At 51.3% G+C, this 17,900-nt stretch overlaps 1 protein-coding gene across 2 annotated transcripts; it reads right to left on the reverse strand.

The window, feature by feature from the left end:
- Positions 1-635: 635 nt before the first annotated feature.
- Positions 636-16,741, reverse strand: LOC103721048 (UBP1-associated proteins 1C). Of its 2 annotated transcripts, none has more exons than XM_039125240.1 (7): positions 16,553-16,741; positions 16,371-16,445; positions 2,854-2,981; positions 1,883-2,405; positions 1,373-1,486; positions 1,174-1,293; positions 636-1,074 (listed from the first exon to the last, which is right to left on the reverse strand). In XM_039125240.1, the coding sequence occupies exons 1-6, from the start codon at positions 16,637-16,639 to the stop codon at positions 1,222-1,224; spliced, it is 999 nt and encodes a 332-aa protein (XP_038981168.1). In that variant the 5' UTR covers positions 16,640-16,741; the 3' UTR covers positions 636-1,074; positions 1,174-1,221. The 2 variants fall into 2 exon arrangements, with proteins under 2 accessions (XP_038981168.1, XP_038981166.1); XM_039125238.1 differs by having other exon boundaries at positions 636-1,024; positions 16,553-16,740.
- Positions 16,742-17,900: the final 1,159 nt, after the last annotated feature.

Here is a 17,900-nt window from a genome sequence, read left to right on the forward strand (position 1 = left end):
AAAGTGAAGAACCAACCTACATGGTTGGCCACATAAAACAACCTAATCTATTCACAATACTATTGACCTCTCTGTAAACATGAATTACCCTGAAAAACATCAAGAGCGCAAATCCGCCAAAACGGGATGATAGTTGTTTTGAGGAGCCGCACTCCCTCGTAGCCAGCTGATCACCATCTTTAAGTCCCCTTACAACACTACATCAGAGGCTCTAAGCATGGTAACAGCAAAGATCAGTCCCTGCGATGCTCCTCTCAGCTCCGCCAACTATAGCTAGACTGGTAACCTGGCAAGGAGTTAAAACAAAGCAAGTGAACAGATTCGCAGGTAAGCAGGTTGTCAGGTCATTCCCAGAAACATTTCTTGCTCCATCTAACTCCTTACCAGGCTATGAGTATAGCTATATCTCTCATATTGTAGTTTTACTCAAAAAGTAACACCCAATTTGATAACAGCTCATTCCCTGAAAGTGAATAGATTCACACCTACTTAAAGCAGATATAAAAGTGCGAATTTAGATGGGACTATGATGGACATAGGTGTTGCACAAAACCCCAACTTTAATCTGATTTCCAACCTAAATAAGTAGTCATTTGCCCAAGTTATATCTCATGCCAACCGCAGGAAAAAAGTCCTGTCAAAACAGTAAAAACACATCCCACATTAACTTTATGTGCCGCAGCATAATTTTGACTTCAGTAAGCCTCAAAATGTTGCATTAGCAACTACATCAGGGGTACTCGCCACAAGCCACATGCTAATAAATCCTGGAGAGTGCCAATTCAAATGCATTTTATAAATAAATAAATAAATCAAAAATCAAAAATCTTTCTCACTGATAAATGATAATCAAGAAGTCAATGTTGCCTTTTGAGTGTAATCAGCCTGTGAAGCAAAAATTAGACGAAAGATGCAGCCGACCATCCATGTTGGCTTAAGTTACACAAAACAGCCTTCTTACCCTCCCAATATGCACTGCTTGCCCCCACTTGAGTTTTTAAAGCTGTTCTAATTTATAAGAATCCTGCCGATGCAACAAAAAGCTTGAGTTTGTAAGTAAAAAGGCTCCATCAGCTGAAAAATCAAAATGAAAATAAATAATGTCCATGGTAGGTGCTGATAAAGACATCATTGCAACTGACACATAGATACAAGGAAAATAAGACTGCTTACAATGGAATGCCAAAATCCCCAATGCTTTTTCTCTGCAGTGCATGAAAATCAGGCGGCCTCAGCCTTTGCAACCAATCGGATGTGCTTGTCTTCAATCACGAACCGGGAGCTTGAATTTATCTGCAATAATGAGCAAGCGAACTCGGTAAATAGCAAGGAAAGAACAAGCAAAGATGAATTAAGTATTTCATGATTTAACCTTGTCCATCAAAGTGTCTCGGAGTTGTGTCTCATCTTCATTTATGCCAGACTCCTGAAGCGCCTTAAAAACAAGCTTTTGTAACTTTCTTATCTTCATAATTCCATCTGGATTCTGCCATGTTCAATACATTTATCATTTCAGCTTTCCAAGGAAAAATGGGATGCCTGGGCTATTTTAGTGCAGCCTCAGAATGACATGATAATCTCCGGGATGCTAAAAGAGAATCTCATTTCAAAACATATTAAGGTCCTAACTCAAACACATTTCTCCTATGAAGTGCTCAGAAATATAGATGTCAGAGAAAAATGTAAATCACGAATCCTTTTTTATTAAAAAGATTGACGACAGCACCATTTAACTGGTCACAATTACCCCTCGTTGCAAACTAAAGGCATGAGTTGGAAAACACACAAATAAGAAGGGTTGGCAGAAGAAACAGTACTACCATATATAACACAGTTTATATGCACTCAAAAACGATGAACATTACATGTGAAACATACATACCAACTTTAAGGTTGAAGTAACGAGTTTCTTCCACTTGATTTTATGCTTGGAAGCTAGCTTACTGTGTTTATCTTCAGGTCCTTTGTGATTGGATGGTGCATCAACGTGCTTCTTTTTCTTTGGTTGATAGCATGGTCCATCTTCCTGTTCTTTTTGTAGCACTTCTCCATTGCTTAAGTTACATAAATTCTTATCCTCCGTAGTTTTAGATAGTCCCCAGCCAAATGCATCAACCTTTCTCTTTTTTCCAGTCATACTTTCCTTTTCCCCTCCTGTGGCCAATGCCCCAGTGTCTTTCAGTGTATCTCCTTCTTTAGATTTGTCTGCCTTCTTAAAACCATTTGCTCCAACAGAGTCAACCATTGGTGTCTCACCAACACTCCCCTTCTCATTTGAACTTGGTTCTACTGCTTGACTAGATTGATTCTGAGCAGCATGGTAAGCTCGTGCTTTTGCTCTATGCTTCTTGCCATCAGCGTGGAGCAGCAAAGTTTGCTTGCTAGTAGTGGTTGTGTTGCAGAGACTGTAGATGAAAATTCCCAAATAAAATATTAAAAATACAGCTTTATTTATTCAGAAAACAACATGGATGCATGCAAAAATGAACCGTCAAGAGAATAAAACTATGAAGGAAGAAGACTTGGGTCATGGGCACGGGAAAGAAATTAACATATGCTTATTAAAAGGTTTTTGTACCGTTTCCCCTAAAAAAAGGTTTTTGTACTGTCCCTGATGTTATTTTAATGTCAACAAAATGTTCCTCACAACTTTGTTGATCAACAACTGAGTTGCTTAAATAGTTCAGCAAGACAGTGATACAAACAATCCTTAGCAACATGACAATCTAAGAAAGATCTCATCATTTCTGAATAGCTCTACATGGCAGCCATATGTTCATTGAAGATATATCTATACACATAAACAGAAACAACCATTAGATACAAATTATTCTACAGATTTATTCGACTTACCTACAATACCAAGGAGCACGAGAAGATAAACCAACATTTACATCCACATCTGCATTTTGCTTAGGCTTGTCGGGTTTTGTTTGTGGATTGCACGAAGCTTTCCCTTGATCTTTTGGACCATATTTTTCCTGAAAAGATAATCACAATGACTTGTGACTGAACTCATTGGACATTTCTTCGAAAAACAATAAATAAAAGTAAAATAGGAGTTTCCTGATTATTAGTCGCATGAAAGTCTCATGTTTTGGAAACTATGTTAATGACAAAAATTCCCTAAGTGTACTTTGTTAAAAAAATGAGGCATATTGCCAAGTATACACAAGTGTCTGAAGGATATAATGCAGATCGCCAACTTTTTCCAATTTAAATGAACTTTATTTTTCTTTAGAACAAAAGGAAGCCTGCACACATCAAATACTTTGACCCCTTATTTCATAAACAATGTTTTTGTTGATAAACATCATTGAAATGCACATACTAGATCGCATTAGCAAATGAAATAAACAATCTCACAGTAAACAACAAAAACAATCTACATTCCAAGTCATCCTTTATTCCTTATCTTTATGTCAAATTTTTAAAACTCAAACAATAAGAACTTTTACAGTGAGATTTTTTTGCCTGTTCTTGTTGGGGGAAAAATGGATTGCCACGAAACACGTGAACGCATTGCCGGCACATGATGACAGGCGCCCCAGCAGCAACCCTCAGATGCGCCCGATCTCCAGGCGCCCGACCTCTAGGCGCCCGACCTCGGATGCACCCGACATCATAGGCGCCCGACCTCAAGGCGCCCGACCACGGCATCCCCGACCTCAGAGCTCAAAGCCCTGCGACCTTGCGGCCCCTAGTCTCAGTCAAGCCAACCCCGATCGACCTCAACCCCGAAGAAGACCCGGTCAAAGGACGAAGCAAACTCCTTCACTCCGTCGAGAGCCAAGCCCCTCTCCTCCTCATCCGAGATCCAATCCCGTGATCTCCGCCTGAACGACTGTCAGCAATTAATGCGCATGGCCTCCACAGATCTCCGGCTTACTCAAAATCTCAGGCCCTCCACGGCAACCAGTTGGCTCACTCAACTACGTCCGGTCACCCACAACGACTCATCGGCTCCAGTCTAGCCCTCCACGGCAATGCATTAATTCACATGATCGTGCTCAATCATGACGGTTACTCATTTAATTCGCCCGGTCACATCACAGGTAACCCTTTACCCCTCCTATAAAAGGGGAACCTCTTCCTCTTGAAGGAAGATTCTAACTTTTAGACTCCGATATACAACTCATCTCCTTCTCCAAAATAAGCCCCCCTCTGACTCAAGCATCGGAGGGCCGGTGGCCGGAACCCCTCTGACTCAAGCATCGGAGGGCCGGTGGCCGGAGCTTCCGGCCACCGGCTTTTTGCAGGTCCCCCAGAGGACGCAGCCCGCCGACGCACCATAAGCACCGGAGCTCCTCCTTCTCGGCCAGTGGTCACCCCCGGGTCCAATTTCTAGCAACAGTTGGCGCTAGAGGAAAGGCCTGAGTCGTGATCATGAAGCTAAGAAGCAAAGGAGCCTCCAACGCCTCCCGTCACCGTGCACCAAGTCCCGGACACTCAATCGAGAACTCACCACCAAGGCCTCCGGCAGATCCAGTTCCTCAAGTTCAACCGGAGCAGTTTAACATCCTGGTGCAGCAAGTTCAAGCCTTGGCTGCGGCTGTCCAAGGCTTGCAATGCATGGAGGCCCCTCCTATGCCGCCTCCACAAATTCAAGTTCAACCGGCCCTCCCTCCGGAGGAACCGGCTCTCTAAGGGCAAAATCCCCATGACTCCTTGAGGGTCAACAACAGAGGACAGCGCGGTTACCAGGACTCAACCCGGGCGTCTCTCCGGAGAGAACCACTAGGGAGACACCCAGACAGATGGCCGCAACCCTCAGAGGCGGAATCAGTCCCAAGCCCACCAACGCCGGAGCAGACCACCGTGGCGGTCCCCCAGAGCGGGGAACTCGACAGGAAGGTCGAGAAACTCGAGCGGCAGATCGAGGCGCTCCACAGCCAGAAGGCAAGGCGTGAGGGTGACTTTGAGTTCTCCACCAAGTCATCCTTCTCCCACCAGATTGAGAATGAACCAGTCCCACCACGGTTCAAAATGCCCCAAGTAGAGCCCTACAACGAGACTACAAACCCTCTTGACCACCTGAAAAGCTACCGGGCCCGCATGGCATTGCAAGGATCCTCGGAGGCCGTGCTCTACAAGGCCTTCCCCGCGACACTCCGAGGGACAGCTCGACTTTGGTTCTCCGGGTTGAAGCCGAGCACTATGACCTCCTTCGAACAGCTCGGCAGGCAGTCCACCACCAACTTTGTTGCTAGCCGACGTCAGCGGCGTATGCCGGACTCCCTTCTCGACATCAAGCAAAAAAAGGGGGAGTTTCTCAAAGACTACATCGACCGCTTCACCGCCGCAACCTGGGAGGTTCGCGAGCTCGATCAGTCGATAGCCATGTCAACGCTAAAGACAGGAGCTCGGTCCAACAGGTTTCTCTTCTTCATTGAGAAGAGCTTCCCCGCCGACTTCACCGAAATGTTGGCCCGAGCTTGGAAGTATGCGAAGGCTAAGGAGGCTATCGCCTCCAGGCGAAGTGCGACCGAGCAGGCCTCGAAGAAGCAGAAAAGGCGCCGCGAGGAGCGCGGCCGCTCGAAAAGTCGGTCCCCCCACCGAGAGAAGAATCTACCGCATCTGAGGAGTCCACCTTGACAGCGGGCGCAGCCTCGACCGAGATCCCTGCCTCGGCCGAGGTCACCACCTCGGCAACGGATCCCTCCAGGAAGGTACGAGAACTACACTCCATTCAACACACCCCGGGCGGAGATTCTTATGGAGATAGAAGGTCGGAACTATCTCCAACCCCCACCCCCGATGCGGGAATCAGAACTCCGACGCCACTCCAGGAAATACTGTCGCTTCCATCGAGACCACGGCCACGACACAAATGAATGTTTTGGGCTTCGAGACGAGATCGAAGCACTCATTCGTCGTGGGGTCCTTAACTGGTTCGTGCAGAACCAGCGTGATGAAAGAAGGCCGGAGGAGAATGCTGCGCCCCCCAAAGGTCCAAATGACAACAGGCCTATCGCTGGCACCATCAACACCATAGGAAGAGGCCCGGCCGAAGGAAGCTCTGCTGGAGAATCGACCGGAAGAAGGACCGCTCTGAAGCGTCAACGCACTTCTGAGGCCATCTCGTTCTCGGACGAGGACTTGAAAGGAGTTGAGACTCCTCACGATGATGCTGTGGTCATCTCTATGGTCATGAATAAGTTTGATGTAAAGCGTGTCTTAATTGATAATGGAAGCTCAGCAAACATCTTGTATTATGATGCCTTCCAAAAAATGGGAATGACAGACGGCCAGCTCCGGAGAATGAACGCTCCGCTGGTCGGATTCACCGGAGACTCGGTCCCGGTTGAGGGTGAGATCCACCTACTTGTCACGGTCCGGCTCGCCCCTCGAGAGAGCACCGTGAGGACGGAGTTCATTGTGGTCCGCCTGCCCTCGGTCTACAACGCCATTCTTGGACGACCAGGGCTCAACGCCCTCCAAGCAGTGATCTCGACGTACCACCTGCTCGTGCGGTTCCCTACCGAAGGAGTAGGCGAAGCTCGTGGGGACTAGATGATAGCCAAGCAATGCTACATGGCGACTCTCAAAGCAAAACAACCATCCAAAGGACCGAGCCAAGCAGAACAACCAATTGAGGCGCCAGCCCAAGTGTCGGACCGGATCCTGCCAATTGAAACCCTGGAAGTGCGAGACGAGCCTCAAAAAGAACGGATAGAACCTGGTGAACTCCTCATCCAAATCCTCTTAAGAAAAGACTGCCCAGAGCTAACCGTGCAGATTGGCTCCGGCCTGAGCTCGCACGAGAGAAATCATCTGATCGAGTTCCTCCAGTCCAACATGGACGTCTTTGCCTGGTCGCCCACGGACATGCCGGAAATAGATCCCGAGGTCATGGTTCACCGACTCCCGGTGAAACCGACCTGCAAGCCTGTAAGGCAGAAGAAACGGGGCTCTGCGCCAGAGCGACAGCGAGCGGCGGCCGAGGTGGACAAACTCCTCAAGGCCAGCTTCATCCGAGAAGTCTCATACCCTGACTGGCTCGCCAATGTAGTCCTCGTAAAGAAGGCTAACGGAAAATGGCGCATGTGCATGGACTACACCGACCTGAACAAAGCCTGCCCAAATGACAGCTTTTTCCTTCCCAATATCGACCAGCTCATCGACTCCACCTCGGGACACTAGCTGCTGACCTTCATGGACGCCTTCTCAGGGTACAATCAAATCCGAATGACGTCCAAGGACGAGGAGAAGACGGCCTTCATCACTGACAAGGGTCTCTACTGCTACAAAGTGATGCCATTCGGGCTGAAGAATGCCGGAGCGACATATCAGAGGCTGGTCAGCCATGTCTTTAAAGATCAAATAGGCCGAAACATGGAGGTTTATGTAGACGACATGTTGGTGAAGAGTTGGACAGCAGAGCACCACATAACTGATCTCAATGAAGCTTTCTCCACCCTCAGGAAGTACCGAATGAAGCTCAACCCCGCCAAGTGCGCCTTCGGAGTTATCTCGGGCAAGTTCCTCGGTTTCGTGATAACCCAGCGCGGAATCGAAGCGAACCCCAAGAAAATTCGAGCACTGCAAGAAATAGTGCCACCAAAGACAGTCAAGGAGGTACAGCGGCTTACCGGGCGAGTTGCAGCCCTAGGAAGGTTCGTCTCCAAGTTGGCCGAACGATGCCTCCCATTCTTCAAGATCCTCAAGCGGCTGAAGGACTTCCTGTGGTCCGAAGAATGCCAACAAGCCTTTGAAAAGCTCAGACGCTATCTTGCCTCCCCTCCGCTCCTCACTAAGCCTCAGCAAGGCGAGCTCCTCTATCTGTACCTAGCCGTCTCCTCGGTGGCGGTAAACTCGATCCTGGTCTGAGAAGAAGACAAGTCTCAAAGACCAGTGTACTATACCAGTCGGATTATGAGGGATGCCGAGATCCGATACTCCAAGCTGGAGAAAACGACTTATGCTCTGGTCATCTCGGCTCGACGGCTCCGACCCTACTTTCAGGCCCATACCGTGGCCATGCTGACCGACCAACCTATAAAGCAAGTTCTGCAGTGGCCGGATCGAGCGGGGAGGATCGCAATGTGGGCGGTCGAGCTCGAAGAATTCGACCTCCAATACCGCCCGAGGCCAGCAGTTAAGGCCCAAGTGCTCGCCGATTTCATTGTTGAATGTACTCTGCCTGATGATCCCGGGCCCGAGCTTACATCGACAGAGACCCCAGAGCGGCCATGGGTTCTACATGTAGACGGCTCCTCGACCTCGGGCGGTAGCGGAGCGGGCCTCATCCTCACCAGCCCAGACGAGGTAGTTACAGAACAAGCCCTACGCTTCGAATTTTCCGTCTCAAACAATGAAGTGGAGTATGAGGCGCTTATGGGCTGAAGCTGGCAAAAGAGCTGAAGGTCGAGAGTTTGAAGGCCTTCAGTGACTCTCAACTGGTCGTGAGCCAGATCTTGGGAGACTTCGAAGCAAGAGAGCCATCAATGCAGAAGTATCTCCAAAAGGTCCGAGACCTCACCCCCACACTGGGCTCCTTCGACATCCAGCACATCCCCAGGGCGGAGAATGCAAGAGCAGACCAACTGTCAAAACTGGCGACCTTCCGCATGAGCGAGCTCCCAAAGACCACAGTGCTCGAGTATCTCCAGGCACCTAGCATCGAAGAGCCTGAACCAGCTCTCTGCATCGAGATCGAGCCGAGCTGGATGGACGCGCTCGTCGCCTACCTGCAGAGCGAAGTCCTCCCCAATGACGAGCTCGAAGCCCCTCGGATTAGGCGTCAGGCTTCTCGATACCTCCTATACGAAGGTAAGCTCTACCGCAGGTCATTCACCTCTCCTCTTCTCAGATGTCTTCGCTCCTCAGAGGCGGATTATGCCATGCGAGAGGTTCACGAAAGAATCTGCGGAAACCATCTAGGAGGTCGGGCCCTGGCCCATAAAATTCTGCGCCAAGGATATTACTGGCCTACACTCCAAAAAGACGCGTTGGACTGTCCAAAAGTGCAATCGGTGTCAGCGAAACGCTAACATTCAGCGCCGACCTTCGGTTCCACTGACCTCGATCAGCGCCCCCTGGCCATTTGCCCAATGGAGGATCGACATCTTGAGACCATTCCCTTTAGCCTCAGGACAGAGAAAGTTCCTCATCATCTCCATCGACTACTTCACCAAGTGGATCGAAGCCGAGCTGGTGGCCCGGATTTCTGAGCCGAAGATGTGAGACTTCATTTGGAAGTCAATAATTTACATATTTGGACTTCCCCGCATCCTCATATCCGACAACGGCCGCCAATTCGACAATGTCCGCCTCAGAAAATTCTGCTTCGAGCTCGGCATCGACCACCGCTTCACCTCGGTCGCCCATCCACAGACAAATGGAGAAACCGAGGTTACAAACCGCACCATCCTCCAAGGACTCAAAGTGAGACTCGACCGAGCCAAAGCACAATGGGTCGAGGATCTGTACAATATCCTCTGGGCCTACCTGACTACATTTCGACTTCCCACCGGCGAAACCCCTTTTCATCTAGCTTACGGAACGGAAGCCGTCATCCCCTTGAAAATAGAACTTCCGTCGCTGAGGGTGGAGAATTACAATGAAGCCTCCAACTCATCTCAGCTCAGAAACAACCTGGACCTCGTGGAGGAGACAAGAGAGGCTGCCCGAGTCCGAATGGCAAGATACCAACGGAAAGCGGCGCAGTATTACAATTTCAGGGTGAAAGTCAAACTCTTCAAGGTGGAGGATCTCATCCTGAGAAAAGATGAAGCCTCCCAATCAGGGTCCGCCGTACCGGTACCGGTCGGCGTACCGGTGGCGGCCCGGCCCGGTACGAAACCGGTCCCGTACCGGTCCGTACCGGCGGCGTACCGGTCCGTACCGGTCCGTACCGGTGGCGTACCGATCCTTCAACAATAAATTACCGGTACCGGATTTTACGCTGATCCGGTACCGGTCCCTGGCCGGACCGGTACGTACCGGCCCGTACCGGCCGGTATGGACCGGTACGCCAGACCATGCTCCCAACCTACTGAACAAGGAAAGCTTGCCCCAAACTGGGAGGGGCCGTACTGAGTTGCTCGAGTCCCGCGGCCCGAAGCATATAAGTTGGAGTCCCTCGAAGGGACTCCCATTTTCCGAAGCTGGAACTCCGAAAATTTCCGGATATATTACCAGTAGAGCCCCCAGGGGTCTTCGATGTTTGAGAACATAATTAATACTTCTCCACATGTTAATTTACTTACAGCTCTTCTCCAATTATTCAATACTTCTCCTAACAATAATCTAATTGCGAACTTCAGGATGCCCGGCCAAGTCTGAATGCCCGACCAAGTTCTGATGCCCCAACTGAGTTCAGAATGCTCCGTCTCGACAACTCCGAGTCCAATCTCCATCTCCGACAAGCCCCCGGCCAAGTTTGGGATGCCCCGCTGCGTCGACCGCGAGCCCCCGGCTCCTTCGGCTTTGGAAAGCATCGCAGAGTCAATCGCGAGCCCCCGGCTTCTTCGACCTCGCGCATGATCCCCCGACCAAGTTCGGGATGCCCCACTGCGTTGACCGCGAGCCCCCGGCTCCCTCGGCCTCGGAAAGCATCGCAGAGTTGACCGCGAGCCCCCGGCTCCCTCGACCTCACGCATGATCTTCCGATCAAGTTCGGGATGCCCCGCTGCGTCGACCGCGAGCCCTCAACTTTCTCAGCCTCGGAAAGCATCGCAAAGTCGACCGCGAGCCACCGGCTCTCTCGAGCTCGCGCATGATCCTCCAACCAAGTTCGAGATGCCCCGCTGCGTCGACCGCGAGCCCTCGGCTCTCTCAGCCTCGAAAAGTATCGCAGAGTCGACAGCGAGCCTTCAGCTCCCTCGGCCTCGAAAAGCATCGCAGAGTCGAAGCGAGCCTTCGGCTCCCTCGACCTCGCGCATGATCCCCCGACTAAGGTCGGGATGCCCCACTATGTCGACCGTGAGCCACGTCTCCCTCGACCTCGAGATGCCCTGCTGCGTCGACCGCGAGCCAAGTCTCCCTCGACCTCGAAAAGCACTGTTGGGCACTGCTGTGTCAACCGCGAGCCAAGTCTTCCTCGACCTCGGGATGCTCCGCTGCGTCGACCGCGGGCCCAAGCCCCCTCGACCTCGGGAGCACTGTTGGGCACTGCTGAGTCGACAGCGAGCCCAGTCTCCCTCGATCTCGGGGCGACATCTCCGCAACCTTTTGGCGACATTCAGCGCACCCCGACAACGTGCCTCAAGCTGAGTGGAGGCACCTTGCTGAGCCGACCACAGGTCGCTGAAGTCAACCTCGGAGCAAAGTCGCTTAGCTCGGCTCGGGCAACCCGTCCAAAGACACTTAACTCTAACTGCACGAGAGGTACATCCTACTCGGCACGAATATCTCTCTATGCTTACTTGGTTATATTGCAGAACGATCAACGGACGAGGCCCGCCTCCCATATGTATCTCCGATAAAGCCCCGACCAGGTCCGGGATCCCCCGACCAAGATCGGGATGCTTTGCTGAATCGACCACGAACCGAGTCTCAATCAATCTCGGGAGGCATCGCAGAATCAACCGCGAGCCCAGGCTCCCTTGACCTCGCGTGCGATCTTTCGACCGAGTCCGGAATGTCCCGACCGAGCTCGGAATGCTCCGCACCGCCAATCTCCAGCTCGATCTCCGCCTACTTCAAATCTCTCCAAACAAAGGCCCGACCTAGTTTGAGACGGCCTGCAACAACGACCTCGAGCTCTGCCCGATGATGTCCCGGCCAGGCTCGGGTATGCCAAGTCACTGGCCGCGGACTCAAGTTCCGCCTGATGGCGCCTCGACCAAGTTCGAGATCAAAGAGCATGAAAACCCCGACAGCAACTCAACCTCGGCCTACGCTGCCATTGAGCCCGAACTCAAAGTTTTAACAAGGTTCTCCCGGAAGCCGAGCCTAAGGACTTGGCAAAATTTTTCCGGAAGAGGAGCCTAAAGGCCTAACGGGACTTCTTCGAAGCCCGAGCTCGAAAACTCGACAAGTTCTTCTAAAGTCTAGACCTAGAGCCTTAGCATAATTCCTGTGGGGGCTGAGCCTAAAGATTTAGCGAAGTCTATCGGAGCCCAGGTCTAAAGACTCAGCCGAGCTCGAAGACTTGGTAAAATCCGCCAAACGAGAGTTCAACTCAAGCAGCCGGGATAAAAGTTCATCAATTATGCAAATAGAAGCAAACACAAATACACACAGAGTTTGAAAAGAAGATACTTCATTGATTGAAAGCCCAAAGGCTATGTACCAGGTTTGATTCTGAGGCCGACTCGTCTGGCCGCACAGTGGCCGCAGAGGCCGACCTCATTTACAAAAGAAAAGGAGAAAAAAAAGGGGGGAGGCTAAATCCTAAGGGGCAGCAGCCGCTTCGGCATCGACCTCAGGATCATCCACAACAATCACGTGGGGGTCCTCGGCGGAAACTGCCTCAGGACCATCCGCAGTGGCCTTGAACGGGGCTTCACCAGTAGCCTCGGAAGCAGCCCCAGTGGCTTCCCAGAGAGAGCCTCCTGCGCCGTCTACTCGGCCGCATTAGTCTCGGCCTCAACGGTCTCCTGCTCGGCCTCGAGACTTGCGGAAGCGTCGCCGGTCCCGTCGTCGAAGCTTCCGGGCTCGCTCTCGTCTTCAGCGATCCCCATCCTGGGCCGAATGCCCTTGAGATCAAGCTGGGGACAAAACCATTGCATTTGTCGCCGGAAGTTCTCGAAGCCGCGGATGAATCCGTCCACGGCCTCCTCCATCAAATCGCGGAACTCTTCCGACTCCTGGAAGAGTTGCACCGCGTCTCGAGCATGCTCCAGCGCCCTTTTTTCTCGAGCCTCGAGCTGCTCGATCTCCAGACGGAAGACCCCCTCCTCATACTTACGATCGGCAATCTCGGAGCGAGCCTCGACTAGATGCGGCTCGGAGGCGCGCAGCTCCGACCTCGCCAAAGCATGCGAGGCCTTCTCCTCTTCGAGCTAGCCGATCGTCGCTCGGCCTCGGCAGCCTCCATCCTCACGACGGCCTCCCTCCGCGCGGCCTCGGATTCGGCGAGCCTCTTCTCTTTGACTCCTCCGAGCCTCATCCTGGCACTCCAACGCTATAAGCACCAGCATGTCGATCTCATGAAGATGCTGTAGGAAAAAGGTGATGATGAGTAAAGGTCAAGAAGATGCGAAAATTGAGGCAAAAAAATAAAAACAAAGAATGGCTTACTCGGATGGCAGTGCAGTAGGTCTAATCGACAAGGCTACCGGGATCGATGGCCTCGAACTCGATCCGGTCAGCTGGGAGCAACGCGCGGCGAAATATCTCGCGTACGACATTGCTATCACGGAGGGCCGAATTCCCTCGCTGGTCGGAGACTCCGGGCCATCAAGCCCCCTCTCAGAGCGGCCTCCGACCCCGGACGAGCTCGGGACGTCGGCCCTCGACGAGCTTGGCCTGCCCGAGCTCGGAGCAGAAGGACGATAAGAGCTCGGGACCCCAAGGCCGCGGCCCGGCTCGGGACCTGAGCGCCGCAAGCGAACAACTTGCCGACCCGGCCGCTGAGAGATGGGGGCTGGGCAGGCTAGGGCCGCCGAATCCTTTGCCCCTTAGAGTCCGGGATCGCGTGCTCGGCAGATGGAGTCTCCGTCCGAACGGATCCGGAAGCCCCAGCTTCAAGACCCGCCCTCTCGACGGAAGCGGAAGTTGAGGCCAACTTGGCCTTCTTTTTGGGCGCCGGTTGCGCCCCGACGGCCTCCGCCGCCCTTTTCTTGTACCTAGCAAAAAGGGCCACGTTGCTAGTCACCATTTGAGCGATGTCTGAAAAAGAGAAAAAATCCCAAATGTCAGGTCAGCAAAAAAAAATGGGGGGGGACAGAAAAGCAAAAGCCCTCCGAGCGGACGCGGGTAGAAGACCTACTATGGATTTTACTGGGGACGCCGACGGCCGAAAGAAAAGGAACAAGACGATCACTAGGAATCGCCTTGGAACACCGTCGGAAAGACTGAGCAATATCTGGAAGAAGAAAGGAGGGAGAAACAAAAAACAACAGCAGCGGCGGCCAAATAGAAACTTTTAGGGCCAGGTCAGGGGTTTATATAGACCCCCCTGACGGCCCAGATTGACAGAGCCAAATCCCGCTCTCCATCCAGATCTTGCCACATGTCGGCCTCGGAAACCAAAGCGGCGTATCCACCTGGATCGGCGCTTTAAAAGTAGTATCGAAGCGGCATCTCGTCGAATCCTAGCGGCATCTCGTCGAATCCTGGAGCCTCATCATGCGCCCGCGGCCCAGAGCGACCTCGAAAAGCAAAAGGGCGTCTCGTCCCTTCGGGCCCCCATTAAAAGCGCCCCGGAGTGCGCGGACTGGCGGAGCAATTTAAAACTGCCTAGCCCCACCAACATAATAAAGGCAACTACTTCCTTCGCCCGAGCTCGTAAGCGGCTCAAACTCGAAAGTTGGGGGTAGTGTTGGGAAAAAATGGATTGCCCCGAAACACGTGAACGCATTGTCGGCACGTGATGACAGGCGCCCTGGCAGCAACCCTCAGATGCGCTCGACCACGAGGCACCCGACCTCATAGGCGCCCGACCCGCCCGATCTCCAGACGCCCGACCTCGAACGCGCCCAACATCATAAGCGGCCGACCTCGGATGCGCCCGACCTCCAAGCGCCCGACCTCCAGGCGCCCGACCTCGGAGGCGCCCGACCTCCAAGCGCCCGACCACGAAGCGCCCGACCTTATAGGCGCCCGACCTCGGATGCGCCTGATCTCTAGGCGCCCGACCTCAGATGCACCCGACATCATAGGCGCCCGACCTCGGATGCACCCGACCTCCAGGCTGACGACCTCAAGGTGCCCGACCTCGGCATCCCCGACCTCGGCATCCCCGACCTCAGAGCTCGAAGCCCTGCGGCCTTGCGGTCCTTGGTCTCGGTCAAGCCAACCCCGATCGACCTTAACCCCGAAGAAGATCCGGTCAAAGGACGAAGCAAACTCCTTCACTCCGTCGGGAGCCAAGCCCCTCTCCTCCTCATCCGGGACCCAATCCCGTGATCTCCGCCTGAACGACTGTCAGCAATTAATGCGCATGGCCTCCACGGATCTCCGGCTTACTCAAAATCTCAGGCCCTCCACGGCAACCAGTTGACTCACTCAACTACGTCCGATCATCCACAACGACTCATCGACTCCAGTCTAGCCCTCCACGACAATGCATTAATTCACATGATCATGCTCAATCATGACGGTAACTCATTTAATTCGCCCGGTCACATCACAGGTAACCATTTATCCCTCCTATAAAAAGGGAACCTCTTCCTCTTGAAGGAGGATTCTAACTTTTAGACTCCGATATACAACTCATTTCCTTCTCCAAATTAAGCCCCCCTCTAATTTAAGCATCGAAGGGCCGGTGTCGGAAGCCCCGGCCACCGGCTTTTTGCAGGTCCCCCGGAGGACGCAGCCCACCGACGCACCATAAGCACCGGAGCTCCTCCTTCTCGGCCAGTGGTCACCCCCGGGTCCAATTTCCAGCAACAGTTTTGATGAAAAATAAGTAAGAAATTGAAATCTAATATTCCAGAAAGTAAAAAACCATGAACTTGAGGAATTCTACTCAACGTAGAAAATTCCCATCCCATGCTCTCGGGATTCTTGAATTTCAGAAAAAAACACTTGGGTGTTTTTTCTTCTACACCATAACTTGAGCACACACGTCAAGCATCAATACATTCAAATCTAAAAAATCAAACAAGACTGGCACAATTGCACTCGCAAGAAACGGAAATCGGCCATATTGTTTTAAGAATATTCTACCAAGATAGCATGCTCAGAAAGAAGAGAATGTTTCTCATAAAGATGCTTAAGGTCTCCAGATATCCACTTCTAGAAGTCATATAGATAAAAAGAACCACCGTAACTGCATTCGCTGGTTCAACAATCATTCCAAGGTTTCAAGAATTTCGACCATTGCAAGATTTTAAAATCCCTTCAACGATGCAAAATAAACTAATTTATGTGCGGATTCGAGTGAAAACATAAAACTACTCTTAGGAAATTCAGCCCAAAAGGATGAGAATATAAACTGCAACCAACCAACTGTCATCAACCACGAACAAACTCTATCTAAGATTCATGATGCAAGCTCCTTACAAGAAGTTATATCAGCAGAGGCTGGTTCACCAATTATCCAAAGATCAAAACTTTACAATTCTTAGCATCATAAGGTATAAAAATCCTTCAAGGTTCAAATATATATATATGCGCTGATTTCAGGGAAAGCATTCCCATTGATACTTTAAAAAACAGAGCAAAAAAAAAAGAACCCAGATCGCAACCCGCAGTTATCACCCACAACAAAAATTATATAATTGATTCGAATCAAATCAACAAATAAACAAACAAACCGCTTCGGAAATGCACTGATTGTGGCTCTGAACGCTCTGCTGGCTGAACGTCTCCCCACAATCGATGCAGGACAGCTGCAAAACAATATCAAGAGAAAAACCCAATAAGATCTCTCACAAGAAAAAGAACAAGAAGGAAATAATGAGGGATTTTTCGGGTTTCAGCCATGAAGTAAGCCAACCTTGAAGGCGGAGCAGATGCGGAAATGATTGGGGAGCTTGGGCTTCTTCAGATTCTCGCCACAGTCCTCGCACTGGAACCACACCATTCTGTTTCTCTCCCCCGGCGAGCGAGCGAGCGAGCGGCCTCAGCGGCGGCGAAAAAGCACGGGGTTTTTCTCAGGTCTAGGGTCCGAACCGGAAGCAAAAACGGGTCCTCTGGCTTGTAATGGTCGGCTTCTTATCGTTGAGAGTGTTTTCGGAACACGGCAGACGTGATTTTACCAAATGTCTGGATTCGGCAACGCTCAGGCCCATAAAGACCAAACCTAGCGCATGGCCTATTTGCGATAGATTGAGCTGGATTTTTTATAGAAATCTTATTTGTTAGCCTTCTCAACTTATTTTTTATAAAGATCCATCATTGTTTTGGCTTAAATTTTTTGTTGGACTATGGGATGAATAAAAGGATCTCCATAAATCTTTTTTTATTTATCCCACGGAATTTGAGTTAGAGAGTGATTTGGTTGATGTGGACCTTATTTAAATAAGCCGTTCAATATCCATAATTCATTGGGATAAATAGGTTTCGAGTGGAACACCAATCTTTTTCTAAAGTAGCAAATATAGTACTTGATGGGGGGCAAAATGGATCGTCTAGCCCACAACTAAAAGGCCGCCCAGTTTCGGCCCAATAAGCGTCAAAGCCAACTGGTTGAATCTTTACTTCGGCCCAGAGTTATCTCGACTTCGGAACTCCGCCAAAAGTTCCACCAACTTCAGATATTCGCCGACTCCCCCAATCAAGGTCGGGGCGCCTGCCTCAGCAGTACGTCCCGACCTTCGAGCTCGGGGCGCTCTACCGAGCACACCTCGAAACCCGGGGAGCCAAGCTACTCTCAGCACCCGTTAAGCCAACCTCGTCAAACACATGATGTGACCTTCCTACGAGTTTGGCCTTGCCAACAACCGCACCCATGTGCGCGCCTACGCCCACCTACCTGGCCGTACATTACAACACTACCATGCCACGTCTCCATAGCCGGCCTTTAACAGTCAGACGGCACCTTGACTACTCCGGCCATACCCTGCTGTGACTGTCAACACCCTACCGTTCTCAAGAACGGAGAGTACTACACTCCACCAACCAGCCTAAGCTGCGCGCCATCCGGCTCAGAGCCACGCCCCCTCATGATGAGGGCCGACAGTGCCTCTGCCATCTGGGCCACTCCACTAGGATTATAAATAGCTCGGTCAGATAACTTCTAGGGAAGCTTTTTTTGACTGGATCAAATTGATCACACTCTAACTTGATCGTCGAAGGGCCCTCACCAGAAACACCGGTGAGGCTTTGTGCATATCCACGGCCGT

This window comes from Phoenix dactylifera, chromosome 4, assembly GCF_009389715.1.
Source record: "Phoenix dactylifera cultivar Barhee BC4 chromosome 4, palm_55x_up_171113_PBpolish2nd_filt_p, whole genome shotgun sequence".
In the NCBI taxonomy this organism is placed as follows: domain Eukaryota; kingdom Viridiplantae; phylum Streptophyta; class Magnoliopsida; order Arecales; family Arecaceae; genus Phoenix; species Phoenix dactylifera.